Source organism: Chamaea fasciata, unplaced genomic scaffold (assembly GCF_029207755.1).
Source record: "Chamaea fasciata isolate MVZ Bird 193981 ecotype frontalis unplaced genomic scaffold, bChaFas1.0.hap1 SCAF_5, whole genome shotgun sequence".
Lineage (NCBI taxonomy): Eukaryota > Metazoa > Chordata > Aves > Passeriformes > Sylviidae > Chamaea > Chamaea fasciata.
This window is the reverse complement of record NW_027094090.1, coordinates 3,564,289-3,578,638: the sequence shown is the minus strand read 5'-3', so window position 1 is coordinate 3,578,638 and position 14,350 is coordinate 3,564,289. Positions and strand designations below refer to the sequence as shown.

Sequence of the window (14,350 nt, the reverse complement as noted above, 5' to 3'; positions counted from 1 at the left end):
ACCAAAATACAAACATGCCTGAGGAAGTCTGAGCCAACATATTGAGTGAAGAACAGGGAGAAGGTGCATTTGCCAAAAAATGCTTCCTGCTAAGGGGACAAATGAAGTCTGATCACAGAGCTCAGTGTCTGAACCTCTGCAGGTTTGTTTGCATCACCTGCTGACACGCCTGGCTCCACTGCCACGTGTTTATACAACACCCACCACACAGACAGAACTCGGGGGATGTAGATCTGCTCCAGGTTTGCTTGCCTCAGTGTCCCCATGGTACAGAAAGAGACCTCATTTATAGCATGAATCACCTACACAAAAAATAAATTAACAAACCTTATCCCCTGCATTTCCACGGATAAACTTTACTCCTGTCTTCAACCAGAGTTAGGATTCTCAGAATGAAATGGTTCAAAAGTTGCCAATAAAGCCATTCTCAGCAAGTGGAAAACCTCCAAGTTACCAGACTGGAAGCTCAGAAGCTGGTGCTAAAAAGCAGAACAGCTGGTTAAAGGCACAAAAAGCAGCCTGTGTACCTCAGGAAATGCTTACAGCCTAGTCACTCAAGAGGTATTTGCTGAAATAAGAGCCATAAATAAATCACATTGCTTAAAGCCAAGTCGTATTTTAAACTAAGTTCAGATCACAATCTGTTACCAGTGGTTAAACTTTCTACAGCAGCCACTGAAATTATGAGTACTACAAGCAAACCTATGCTAATTCATACCAGACTAATCTCTTTGTTTCACTACACAGCAGCAAAGGCCTTAAAGTGTTGCTCGAAGACAAAGAGAAATCGAAGAGCAGAGGCAGGAACAGAATCTAGATTCTGTTTTTGCCCCAAGTCCTGTGGTTTTGGCATCAGGCCTGTTCCCCACCTCTGCTGCAGTGAGGGTGGATCAGAGAAGGTGGCAACTCATGGTGCAGAAGTGCCCAACTCTGAGGGACTGCCTTGCACAACACGAGAGCAGAGTAAGGAAGCCAACACACAGCAGGTAAAATACCATGTTTTTTTAAAAAATTCTGTTTTACAAGCAAATGTTTGTACAGAGGTTGGTGGAAACAAGCAGACAAAATAAGCAGAACACAAGGCCCAAAGGTTTGTCAGAGAAATCTGCAGCCAGAACTCAACAGAAGGGCAAGAACTGGAGATATTCAAAGCACTGAACTACACGTCTGTCCCCCTCCCCCCAGCCTGTGTATGTAACATGAAGACATCCAGCATCAGCTTTTAAACAGCTAAAATGCCCTCAGGGCTCACAGCCACTTCAGTATCTGCACAATTCTGGGTGCAACGGGGCACAGAGACAACTGCCACCACTGCAGTCACCTTTTGCCAACTCTTTGTCACACACTGTTCCCAAACAAAAAGCAAACATAAAATCAGGAGCTGTGGACTATTTTACATCAAGTTAAAAATAAGAGTAGTAGTGTTTAGTCGTTCAGTTTGTCAGCTCTTCAGATTTTCATGAGAACTTCCCTCCATGGCCTCCTACTTTGAAAACTTCCACAGGCACTGCTTCCCAAAAGAAAAAGCAAGCCTAACCCTTGATGGTATTTGACCTCAAATATAGAAATACAAACAGAAAGAGCAAATGCCAGGTTAGAAATGATTACACAAAGTTAGGTCCCTATGTGTGAGTTAGAGAAGTGAGATTCTGACAGCTGGGCAGATACAGGAAGGAGTTTCCCTTCTCCCTGCCTAATGAAACCAGTTATCCCTGGATATTCCCAGCAGAATACCTGACAGCACAGAGCTCCTGCTAAGAGTCCATTAAATTCACTCCTTTTACCACTTCCCTGGATGAGATATGGATTTTCTTTTAATCTGTGAAGACAGACTCAATCCTTGTTATTTTAGTCTCCATTCTGGCACAGAAGCTTTGTCCTGGAGTCAGGAGAACAAACCAGCTGCAACTGTCCAATGACCCAAACCACTGGTGTGCAGAGATGAGGACTCAGGAGGGCAAGGCTCTAATTCTAGGAGAGACCATCAGGGAAGAGAAGATCATAGCACACAATTCTTGTCCAAAGCTTCACACTTATTGTGGATCGAGCACAGGGACTCCATGATGAAGCACCGGAACAAAGAAAGCAGGAGTACAGAAAAAGCATCTCCTCAGCAGTGGGTTTTCAACAGGGCAAAGTCATCTGAAAGCTCAAAAAAAACAAACCAGGATCCCCAGAGCAGAAAGCAGAAGTGTGCAATTCAAAACCACACAGACGTGAATCTTACTTTTAAAGGGCTTTATATTACAAAAACACATAAGTCACAATGAATGTGTAAAATCCATTCAATGAGGCTCGTTTCCAGTCTGCCAGGAAAGCTACTTCTCTCTTCTGTATTCCCAGCCTACTGCTGAAAACGTGATTGCCAAAACAATGACACCTCGAGCTAGATTTTTAAAATCAAACTTGTTCTGCCAGATCCAGCACTCTGAACTTGTCCAGGTTGTAGAAACAAGCCTTCACCACTCTGCCTCCAAAATATCTTCCATTTAGATCCACAACAGCTGGAATGGAAACAAAGAGCAGATCAGCAAGCAGCAATTCAATAAAATAAACATCTCTTTAACTGAACAGCCTGACCAGTGAGACTGTTTAATCTCTCTGCTGTAGTTAACTCTGAGGTTCACAGGATACAGTTTAGGATCCTACCTTTGATGGCAGATTCAACCCGTTCGAACTCTAAAAATATTCTTACAGCTTCATCATCAGGGGCACCAGGGATCTGAAACAAAACAAAAACCCCAAGTCATTAGAACAGTAGTGAGAACATTGTTTTCAATTGCTGTTCTTCACAAAGGCAGTGAAAGAATGAAATAAAAATGTTCCAAAACCACAATACTCAGGTGATTTTTGCACACGGCTATTATTAGAAGCTTTTATCTGACAGATACAGAAAATCCAGAATTCTAACACAGTAAAGGACCCTGAGAGACTTCTATGTATGCTCCTCTTAGGCAGCAACACTCAGTTGTGAGGGATGAGTGCCCAGTTTACTTTCAGAGCGGCCAAAAAGAGAGACAGATTATCTCTTACCTCAAAGATGACACATTTCCCAACCTTGCCATATTTCTCACATTCCTCCTTAGTTTCAACTTCAAGGTCTTCATCCACCTCCCCAGCACCAACCATGTTCTGAAAGTCAAAGAATAAACCCAACTCACTGGATGGAGTCTGTGCAGGTGACTGAGCAGACAAATCACAGATGCTCTGTGAACTGTGACCACAAATACTTTAAAAGCTTAAGAGCTACAGGAGGAGACAGTTCTATGTCCCTAAGACAAGGGAACTGCACAATCTAAAGCAGTGTTGATTTGAAGTCACAGCTTGTACCCCAGCAAGTCACATAATTTCTCCAGAACACAGAACACCACGTGGCTGCAGGCCAGAACCATTTGAACTGTGCAGGCTTTTGTATCAGGAACAGAGGTTTAAACATTTCAGCACCAAGACACGTTCCCTTACTCCCAACTCACCCTCAGTAAGACCACTTTAGTTGGGCATTTCAGTATCTCAGTCAAGGGGTTCGAATCTGCCTTCTTGCCTGTTTCTGTTGAAAGACAGAACAGTGAATTATGGATTAATTTAAGATTAAAGCTCAGTTAAAGACTTCTATCAGAATCTTATTGATCAAACAACAGAATAAAAGCCACAAAATATAATTTCATATTGGTGAGGAACAGTTGTTCACAGCCTGTAGCTACCTGGAATGACAGTAGGCAGAAAAATCAATTCCAATGGTGTGAATTAAGCAGTAATACTGACAATGTTCCCTTCTTTGAGGGAAATCATTCCTAAGTTCAGAATTGTATCATAAGAATTATAAGACTAAAAGCATTCTGACTTCCACCACTTGTGCTCAGAAGCCTGGAGGTTGTCTTGAGATCAGACAAGAGCAGGGAAATGAGAGCAATATCAACAGGATGGGGCAGGGAAAAAGCCACCACGGCAGAGCAGCATCAGCCCTGAAAGTGAAGATGTTTCCCCAGCACCAAAGGAGGACAACTGATGGAGGGAGGGTGAGCTAAAAAAGTGCATACAGTATCACTTTACAGAAAGATTAAAAAATGCAAATTTCCACAAGAACAAATATGAGTCATTTTTCCAACTCCAATGTTTTCAACAAGGACAAATTATAAACACAAACCCAGGAGCTGCATTTCTCCCACACTTGGTGCAGGACACAATTACCTTTTTCTGTAGATTCACCAACAATGATCTTGCCACCCCTCTTGCTTGTTTTCTCTACTGACAGTGCTGTGCTGAGCCCCTGTTCATGTTTGCCCAGCCCCTGGCCCTCTCTGAAACCATATTTCTGCATGATTTTGTGAGCTACTGTCCCCCTGCAACAAGAAAAAAAAATCAGTTCATAAAGGTTTCTTCCATGCAACATTAACATTGTATTTCTCCTGAGTGCTCAAATATTCTACCTCCTAAAATTTCCTTACACAGGGGCAGAAAGTACAGGAGCTTCTACAAGTTACATGATTTTTTTTCTAAGCAAAAGGCTAAGAAGTTTGGCTGTGTAATGTTAAAAGATTAAAACATTAAGTCACAGAAGAAATAGCCAATTGTGTGGTCAAAGCAAGGCAGCTTAGGTCAGATTTTTAGCCCTTCCTTCGATGAAGTGAGGGTTCCATGGTACCACTAATTAGAGGTGGTAACAATGCACAAGCTGGTCTAACAGTACCAAGTTTGGTTATCTTTTTCTGGACAATTTAAAAAAAACCCCATCAAACCCAAAAACGAAGTCTCTAAGCTGCTTTTAGCTATAGATTCACTTTCATTTTGTTGCCAGAGTAGTTAACACAAGCATCACATACAAGGCGGGAAAGTAAATGGGCAGATTTGCAGTCACAGCTGCTACATTCATGCAAATACACTCTGAGTATTTGAACAAAGCAGAGCTGAAACAATTTGGAATATCAATTTGCTGATACGTACTAAATATAAGACAAAGCTGGAAAAGAAACCTAGAAGAACTAACATGTCACCTGTGTTTTCAATTTTTTCATTTTTTTTTCAATTGTTTCAATTTTTTGGTTTGTACAGGCCACAAACACTTCATGCTGGAGTGTGACTTAAAAGCACAGCCTTCAATGCAATCACCTCAAATGTGTTTATCCCAATCCTGTCAAATCCACATTTTTTCCTGTATCCTGCCAGTTTGGACTCTCTGAACTCAAACTAACCATCCAGATGCAATGGGTTGTGCTCTTCTCTCCTGACAAACTATTTCACCTTTTGGTTTCTGCCACTTTCCAAGGGCCTTTCCTACAAAAAAAAAGCCAGGAGTCACTCATTTACCCCATGTTGGCCAGGAAGGAGTTGCTGGGTCCTGTGGGGGAACGAGGTCTCTCTGGCTCATCATAGACTGGAGGAGGAATTGCAGCTTTGGAAGAAGGTGCCCGAGGTCTCGACTCCTCCTCATATGGGAATGATGCTACAGCTGGAGAAAGCAAAGACATTCAGGGTTTTTTTCAATAAAATCCTAACAAACCAGGAAAAGGTCTTCCACATAAATCCAAATCAGAAGAATGTTTCCTTTGCACATGGTGTTTTAACATCCCCTCACCTCTCTCTCTCTCTCAGAAACAACATCTGAGTTATTCTGAGTTTTCCTCACTGGATGTAGATTTCCACAGCTCCATAATGCACTTATTAACCTCTTATTAAATGGAGAAAAGGAACATTAAGAGACTGCCTGCACTATCCAGAGGACAAAATCCATTCATCAGGAACAAGATTGTGATAAAAATGGATCAATGCACACAACTCAAGGCACAAGGACTGTAAAAAAAATAAACTGCGTATTTGCAGAGAAGAAAAAACAGTCTATTAAAAAGAAGGAATGCAACTCATCTCACTGGGAATTTCTGAACTGCAGCTCTTCCTGGGGATGGAGATGGATCTGGATAGCTCAGTCATACTGGTTAGATTATTAAATCACCTTCCACTGACAGGTCGAACAACAAAACAAAACAATACAAAAAAACCAACCAAACAAACAAAAAAAAGGAAGCCTACCAGAACACTAGAAAAAAATCACATTTGAATGGACTTAGGGACTTTTATGAGATTGACCTAATTTTAGAATATTTTCTTGTACACTAGCTCTTGAATCTTATCAAATAAAAGGTCAGATGTGAAGTTTGAGGACACGAGGAAAAATAATTCCTATTTAAACAGCAGATGGATTAGACTATGGGATTTTTGCTACATCAATATTTTGTTCTTTTCTTCCAGTCTGGATTTGAGCATCAAGTAAGAAGCCATACAAAGGTTTCTTTGTGAGACCATGTCACATTTTAAAAGCCCTCCCTTAAGGATTTTCTACTATTTCCAGCCTATATTTACTTTTCCTTGACACTGATCAATTGCTCTTAATTATTTATTCAAAACAATGTCTTTCTGTTTCAAATGTTTACACATGTCAAATGCTTTCACTGTATCATTCACTTAAGCTTTTTTTTTAACATTTTAATCTTCTCATAAATACAATAAGGACTCTCAAAGAAAAGTTTGTCTGCATAAGATTTTTTTCTTATTATTATTTTTAAAGTAGACAATATACTGGTAATTATTTTAAATTTTAAAATTGACACCATTTAGGCATGGAAAAATAAAAGGGAATGGTTTTGTTCCTACAGCAGCATGATGCCATCTCGTGGACAACTGAGATCCTCACACCACCTCTGCACACAAATCTTTTCAGCTAAATTGCATCCTTGAAAAACTTACAAAATTCTGTCTCTAGTGCATAACTCCCTTAGAACAGATATTCAGTAAGTACCTCCTCAAGGAAAGAGCAATGGAAAAATTCCCTCTCCACGCTGTGGAGGTTTCTAGCCTACCCAGAGAAACCTGCCTGTGACATTTCTTCTTGCATATCAGAAGTGAGGAGCTGCACATGGTTGTAAGAGCTCAATTTGTCAAACCACTTGTCCAGCAATACAGAAAGATTTCTTCAGAATAGGGATGAGAAGCAGGGCAACATCACAGGTCCCCCACAGCGTCCCCCCATGAACAAAGAACTTGTTCATGTCCTGCTGCTGCGAAGAATCCAATGGGAAAACCAGGAAGGCTTAACTAAATATAAAGTCCAGTGAGAAATTAACACTGCTGGGTTTAGAGAAGAGGATTTTGGAGTACTCACGTTCTTTGTCCTTCTCAACGAGAGAAGTGGGTGGTGCAATGGCAGCTCCTCCCATACCTATGAGCAAAATGGAACACAACACATTGGGAGGACATCACAACAGACCTTATTATTCACTGTATTATTTACTGTATTATTTACTGTAATTTTGTTGTTGAAAGAGAATAAAGACTAATTTTGTTTATGCAAAGACATATTTCTGATTCATGACACCTGACAAGCTCTAAGGGCACTGATGTAACAAATGCAGGAATGAAAAGCTGCAACAGTGAGAACTCAGTGATTCTCACAGCCTGATTTCATGTCATGCCTGATCACTTCCCTGGACTACACCATGCAGGAACTTAACAACAGGTATCGACAAACTAAGGTTAAACAGAGGTATTTCCACAAGTAATTTGGCTGCCAGCTGCCTCCATGGAAAAATACCAGTCTTCTGCATTATATTATGTTGTAATAAAATGCCAGATTTGTTCTAAAGGCTCAGAATTAACAGTGTACTCATGTGAGGACAGAGAAATACAGAATCCATGAAATAGGACTGTGAATTCCCCTCCCTATTTTTCTCCTCTTTCCACACCAAAACCATAAGGAGTTCCCTTACTTCTTTTCCGCCTCTCCCTTTCATAATCTTCATCTTCATCAGAATCTGGATCTGGTCGTCTGGAAAAGCCACTGGCTTCGTGCCTGTCTTTACGCCTTCTAGGAGACACAGCAAGTTAGGATGAGAAACCATGGAAGTTAACTCTTTGTTTAATTTGTGATCCCATCTCTGCAGGGTGAATTATTCTGATCCATTCAGCTGGCATTGAACATGTTTCCCATGAAAGTGCAAGTTAACACCTTCGCCATTTGTTTCTACCCCAGTGGGGCATTTCAGGTAAAACAGAAGATGGATTTAAACCAAGATAATTTTCCACTTCCAAATCAGCCAAGAAGAATGCATGGAAAGGAGGAAGCACCTGAATAAATCCTGTCCAAACAGACCAGAGTGACTGAACGACTACTGTGGAACCGGTTGGATGGAACAGAGAGCAAAGGTAACAGACATTAATTAATCAATCACCCAGCTTTGGACAGAACCACTTTTACATTTCTCATCACAGGCTACACAGAGTAATATCATTTACTCAGTGAAAAAAATCCTCATGCTTAAACACCAGATTGTTGAGAAGCTTGCTTGGCAATTAAAATAAGATTCAGGAATAACCTCTAATGTGAAGTAAGATATGCTTCAAGATTTGTTTGCACTTCAGCTGTTATCTGATGTGATCAGGAAATTATTCATTTTAATACAACAAAAAGGAAAAGCACTTTTCTTCAAAAGTTAGGAGCACTACCTGGTGCACAAATCAGATCTCATTCCTAGCACAGCCACCAAAACTGTGCTAAAGGATGATAAAAACAGCTCTACTGTGGAACCACACTGAACTTCTGAATCTCTACACTATGAAATCAAAACAAATGTACAGCCTGTACTCCCAAAGCACACATTTGATGCAGGTTTGGCTGAAATTGTTTCCCCAGTTTGAAATCAGAATTTATTATGCATTTTTTGCCTTTTTTTTCTCTAATGTTTGTATGTATAAAGACTCTTGGCCCACAGACAAGTACAAATACAACCAAAGAGCAGTCAGGGCTGAAACTGTGGGAATGACATCCCAGATTCCTGAGGTCTTGCATGCCAGTAGGGCAGAGCCTCAGGCATTCCTTCTCCATCAAAACAACAAAGATTTAACCAAGAGAAGACCCAATGACTGGAAATATTAATTTCCACAATCTAAACAGGGCAGCAGAACTGTAATTCCAGACTTCAGATGATTCATACTGTGATGAAGATGGTTTATTCATTTCACTTGAAATGAGCAAATGTAATCTTCTGCTTGGCTGGCAGACATTTTACCACTTAAAACAATCAGATACTGAATCTGCATTCAACTTCCTTAACATGATTACAGAGACTTCTTATTTCAGGGAAGGGACATTAAAAATAAAGCAGTATTTTCTTTTGTCCAGAGACAATAGGTTAATAAACCCTTCGTTAACTTACTTAGTAATTAAATTACTGACTGCAGAGTATTAAAAAAGGAAATGCAACTATGCCTCTCAAAGGCTGTGCCAGCTACATTTAAAACTGAATGCATTCAGGGATCAGTTTGTAGTTTTTAGAAGCAGAAAGGATGGTTCGTCACTGAGTGTGGAAAAGGCTTTTCTGTAGTCAGGTGACACTGTCATCAAATACTCTAAAACACCTGCAAGGTCAAAGTCTGATAATGATGCATGAAGTACTCAAATACTGCTGCTATTATTGAAACAAAGCAAATTTAGAATAATTTTGACAAGGATCTTTCAGCCAAAGAGGCTGCAAAGCTGATAATTCTTGTTTTTACTCTTAGGTGATTTTTACCAAGAGCATTAAAACACATTAATTAAAACGCTACACTTGTTTCTACAAGTACGCAGTATTCACAAAACCTCTGAGAACTTCCATGAAAGAAGAGAGATAAAATAAACAAATTGACATGTCTGTTCTTTAGACAAGAGTCAGTATGTTAAAACAAAAGCCTTACTTTTCTCTCTCTTCAATCTCTTTTTGCCTCTCCAGCTCCCGCTGCCGCTGCCGTTCCTCCCTCTGACGTTTCACCACCTTCTCGTAGTCATTTGGGAACATGGGATCATACTCATCTGCCAGGGGGATCAACACATCTCCTGCAGAAAAACCACTAGGGACAGGATCCTGAAAAAAGAATATTTTTTTAGCTGAGATTTGAAAACAACACCCAGCCGGATAGCAAAAATTTAACACTTGATTCCTGACTTCTGTAATGTCAGGTAATATCCTAATCCCACTGGAAAGAAGAAATCTTGGCTTTATTTAAAACTAACATTTCATCCAGTTTCTCATTACATCAGATTTTTTCCATGAAGGAAGAACCACCCCTGCCCCTCCCCTTGCAAAATGCAAAGCAGCAGCAAATCAGCATGGACAGGAATTTTTTAAACCCCATTAATGCATTATTAGAAGCTTTATGGCATCTTGCTGCTGCAACCATCTGCCAGGGTCCTCCCACACAACCATCAGGCTTTTTATCAGCTGCTATTAATATAATACCAACAGAGGCACACAGACTGTTCTCCTCTAATCTGAGAACCATTTCAGAACCTTTTATTTGAAAAAAAGCTGCAGGGAGAGAGTTTCTCTTGATTTCTTACCATGAATAATCCATTTAAAAGGTTAGGTGGCTTTTCTTTTATTTTTCAGGTGATTGTTACAGAGGTCCAGTTCCAACACTGATGCAATCACAATTACAGTCATTATTTAGCTGCCCAAACTGCTGTCTTGCCAAGTAATTTGAAGCTGTCCAGGATTCTAAGAACACTGTTTTATAACTGCACATTAACCATGGTAATTCCATGCTGTACCGCATGGAACCCTGAATAAAGTTGAAATGTTAATTAAAGAACTCTCAGCAGAGAAAGACAGTCTCAGAAAAAATCACTTTTTTTGACCACTAGGAAACATCCAACTTCCAAAATATTTGTTAACAGCTGCACTTTCAGCTGCTGTGCTCTCACCTTTAGCCCAGCTGCTACATGAGGAGGTGTGTCCACAATCTGTCTCTCATCAGAGGAGCTGCCTCGTTTCAGGTCAATCACTGGAGCAAGGACTGTGGTTTGTTTTGTTCTCTGACTCTGCAAAAATCACCAAAACACACAATGTCTAAAAAAAGATAAAGCAGTTTTCTAAAAATCACCCTACTTGATACACTTTGCAGTGGTAGGTGAATGGTCCAAGGTTTTGACTGGGACCAGAAACACACTTTAAAAATCCATCCAATCACTTCAGGTGAGTTTGAATTGAGTTAGTTTCTAAGAAACTCTGATTCATTCCAAAGATCTACTGTTCTTCCCATTTACCATCAGATAAAGTATTTTAATATCTTCTGAACTCTTGAATTTTCTAATCCTATCCTACTCTTCTGTTAGGCTATGGATACACTGCACATCAGTCACATGGACAAAGAATATAACTAATACAGCAGCCAGTAAATTTCATCCATGCAGTTTGTTCCAATTATCAACTAAATCCTGCCCCCAATTTCAGCAGCATAAACTGCGATTAATTGCAGTCAAAAAAATGCTGTGGTTACTTAATTATCTGGAATCAGTGCTACTACTGCTTCTTCTTTTAATTAAGAAGTCTCACCACAGAACCTACACACCCCAAAGAGCACCTGTGTCCTGAACCAAAATATCAACACTGCTCAAAGAAAAAGGGTGAAATAAAAAGAAGCAAGACAGCAATAAAAAGAGAAAATGGCTCTGTCACAGTCTAATAAGAATCAGCTTGCACTCCTCCCTTTCATCTACTCTGGAAATACTTGCTGTAAAAATTTCTGATACATAATGATTTGCAGGTTAGCACCAAGAGCCTTTTAAATAACAACGATAAAATGATCTGAACATGTAAATAACCAATCACAGTGTGACCTCTACTTATATTAAAAAAAAAAATTATAAAGCTGAATCTCATTATCTTTAAAGCTAAACTTCAAGATCAGCTTTTGGCTCTGCTGGTTAAAAGCTCAGAGGTTTGCAGCACATACATCAGTGCTTCTTTCAGCTTTAATTTTGCAACACTCCCTCTAAGAGACATCAAAAATAATGCTTTTTTCCCTTCTTCCCCTTCAGCTTTGCCAGGGTCTTTGCTACAAACTCACAGACAAATGCCAGCAAAGTTCCCCCAGATCAGTATTCTGAGGTCACAAACACAATGCACTGAACACGAAAGAAGTCTGAAAAACAGGAAGGAAAACCACAAAGGGACTGTACCTTTGCTTGTGTGAGAGCTGCTTTCTTCACCTGCAGCTGAGACTGCAGCAGTTTGAAATTCTTGGACCAGCCTTCTGTTTTGGAATCGCTGGTCTCAACCCCCAGGTCATCGTAAAGTGACATTTTCTCTTCAATTTAAAACTGAAAAACAAAAAAACCCCAAAACCTCCAGATGACACCACAAACCTATTTCCAGCTTATTTGCTAATAGTTTGCATATATGGATACAGCACCTTTTATTGACTTCTCCCTAAAGCCAGAGAAAATTGACTTGCTTCTGGCTAGTGGTCAATACACACATCTAGAGCAAAGCTGTATAAAAGTAACAGTTTGAAAGGGAATGAAAACTGTTCAAGAATTAATTAACTTAATCCTTCAGTGGAATATGAACAATTCAGGCTCAACAACAAGAAGTTTACTGCAAAAATAAAAAGGAGGTTTTGAAGATTATTAAACATCTGGCCTCGGGATGAAACACAGCAGGGGTTATAAAGGCAGAAATTCACAGGATGAGGACAGGGTGTTGCAGGAATTCCCACCTGCCACAGAGCAGGGGGATTCTGGCAGCAGGAGTGATGCTGTCCAGGAGGAGACAGGATGCACTGGGGCAATCACAGAATCAATCAAGTTGGAAAGGCCCTCTGAGATAATCGAGTCCAACCTGTGACTGACGACCACCCTGTCACCCAGACCACGGCACTCAGTGCCACATCCAGTCTTTTCTTGGACATCTCCAGGGATGGGGACTTCACCACCTCCCTGGGCAGTCTGTCCAACCCTTAACCACCCTTTCTAATAAGAAATTCTTCCTAATGTCCAGCCTGAACCTCCCCTGCCGCAGCTTGATGCCGTTTCCTATTGTCCTGTCGCTTGTCACCTGTGAGCAGAGCCCGACCCCCTCGCGGCCGCCCCCTCCTCGTCAGGGAGTTGTGGAGAACAAGAAGATCTCCCCAGAGGCTCCTTTCCTCCAGGCTGAGCCCCCCCAGCCACTCCTCCTCAGACTTGTGCTCCAGGCCCTTCCCCAGCTCCGCGGCCCTTCCCTGAACAACGCAGGGATGTAAGGATGAACGCAGGAAGGGCGCAGTCACCGCGGGGAAGGACAAGGGAGCGAGGCACAGGGGCTGCCCCACGGTAAAAGGAAGGGTGGGCTGCGATCTCCGCGGCTCCGGGCACAGAGGGGGCGAAGCAGGCCCTGACGCCCCCCCCACCTTCCACACACGCCCGGACCCCTCCGAGGAGCCGCTGAGCGTGGCACACCCGCCCTGCCCTCCCTCCCCACACCCCGCGGGGCCCGGAGCCGCCTCCCCACACGGCCGGGCCCGGGCCCGGGCCCGGCCCCGCCACTGACCCGTCCCGGCGCCGCCGCCGCCATGAGCCGGCGCTGAGCACGCCGGGAAGGGCCGCGCCTGCGCGCTGCGCCCCGCGCCGCCGCCGCGCCAGCGCCCCCCGGCGGCGGGAGGAGGGAGCGGCACCGCCGCCATTGCCGCCCCTCAGAGCCGAACCAGGGCGGACCTGAGGGACTGGAAGGGACTGGGAAGGACTGGGAGGGATTGGGAGTGCGGCACGGCTGCTCCCGGGGGTTGGGACAGACGCGGCAGGGAATGGAGGAGCGGGCTGGAATGCTGCCCCCGCCTCCGTTGCCCTCCCAGTGGCGAAGAAGAATGCCTGCCCGAAGGACGAGAAGCCCAGGTTCCTTCGCGTTCTCACAGCGCACGTCGGGCGGCATCTGCGCTCGGAGCTTTTATTTAAATCCTCGATTCCCTGAACCACGGACAGCGTCCGAAGGAGGCCACGGGGATGGGGAAGCGTCCGGAGGGGAAGCCCTGAGGGCACTTGAGGGAGAAGAGGAGGCTGAGGGAGGACCTCGCTGGAGTCTTCAGCATCCTCCTGCGGGCAGGGAGACAGGCTCTGATCTCTGTGGTGACAGTGACGGGAACCGAGGGCAGGGCTCTGTTTATGCCCATCACTATTTGATGATGCAAGTGAACATGCAAGACCGTCTGCAAACCCAAGCACAACTTCCAGCCCTGAAGCCGATCTGGCACCTCAGCCTGAAAATATTACAAGCACTATCTCTGTATTAATCGGTCTTTATCTCCAGAATTGCTTCCGATTGTGCTGCTGTGCAGTTTATTTCCCCGTGGTTAGCTGACAAAATAAATAAAGATACTACTTCCCTTCCTACTTAGGTTGTTCTCTATTAACCCAATCCTTCTAAACACTTTTACAGATATGTTTATTTTCATAATGACAGTGAAAGCTTCTTAAATATAAGAAGAAATTATCTTCACTTTATTTATAGAGGATCGCCCAACATCTTCCTATGGTTTCTTGCTTTAGCAATGCCTGCATTTTTTGAAGGAA

At 42.5% G+C, this 14,350-nt stretch overlaps 1 protein-coding gene across 1 annotated transcript; it reads right to left on the bottom strand.

Moving 5' to 3' along the window:
- Window positions 1-987: 987 nt before the first annotated feature.
- On the bottom strand, window positions 988-13,406 carry RBM17 (RNA binding motif protein 17). The gene is made up of 12 exons (XM_066182665.1): window positions 13,335-13,406; window positions 11,987-12,127; window positions 10,730-10,846; window positions 9,724-9,890; window positions 7,758-7,855; window positions 7,154-7,210; window positions 5,305-5,446; window positions 4,189-4,340; window positions 3,474-3,547; window positions 3,034-3,132; window positions 2,650-2,722; window positions 988-2,504 (listed from the first exon to the last, which is right to left on the bottom strand). Exons 2-12 carry the CDS (start codon window positions 12,107-12,109, stop codon window positions 2,401-2,403), a joined length of 1,206 nt encoding a protein of 401 aa, XP_066038762.1. The 5' UTR covers window positions 12,110-12,127; window positions 13,335-13,406; the 3' UTR covers window positions 988-2,400.
- Between the last annotated feature and the right edge of the window lie 944 nt (window positions 13,407-14,350).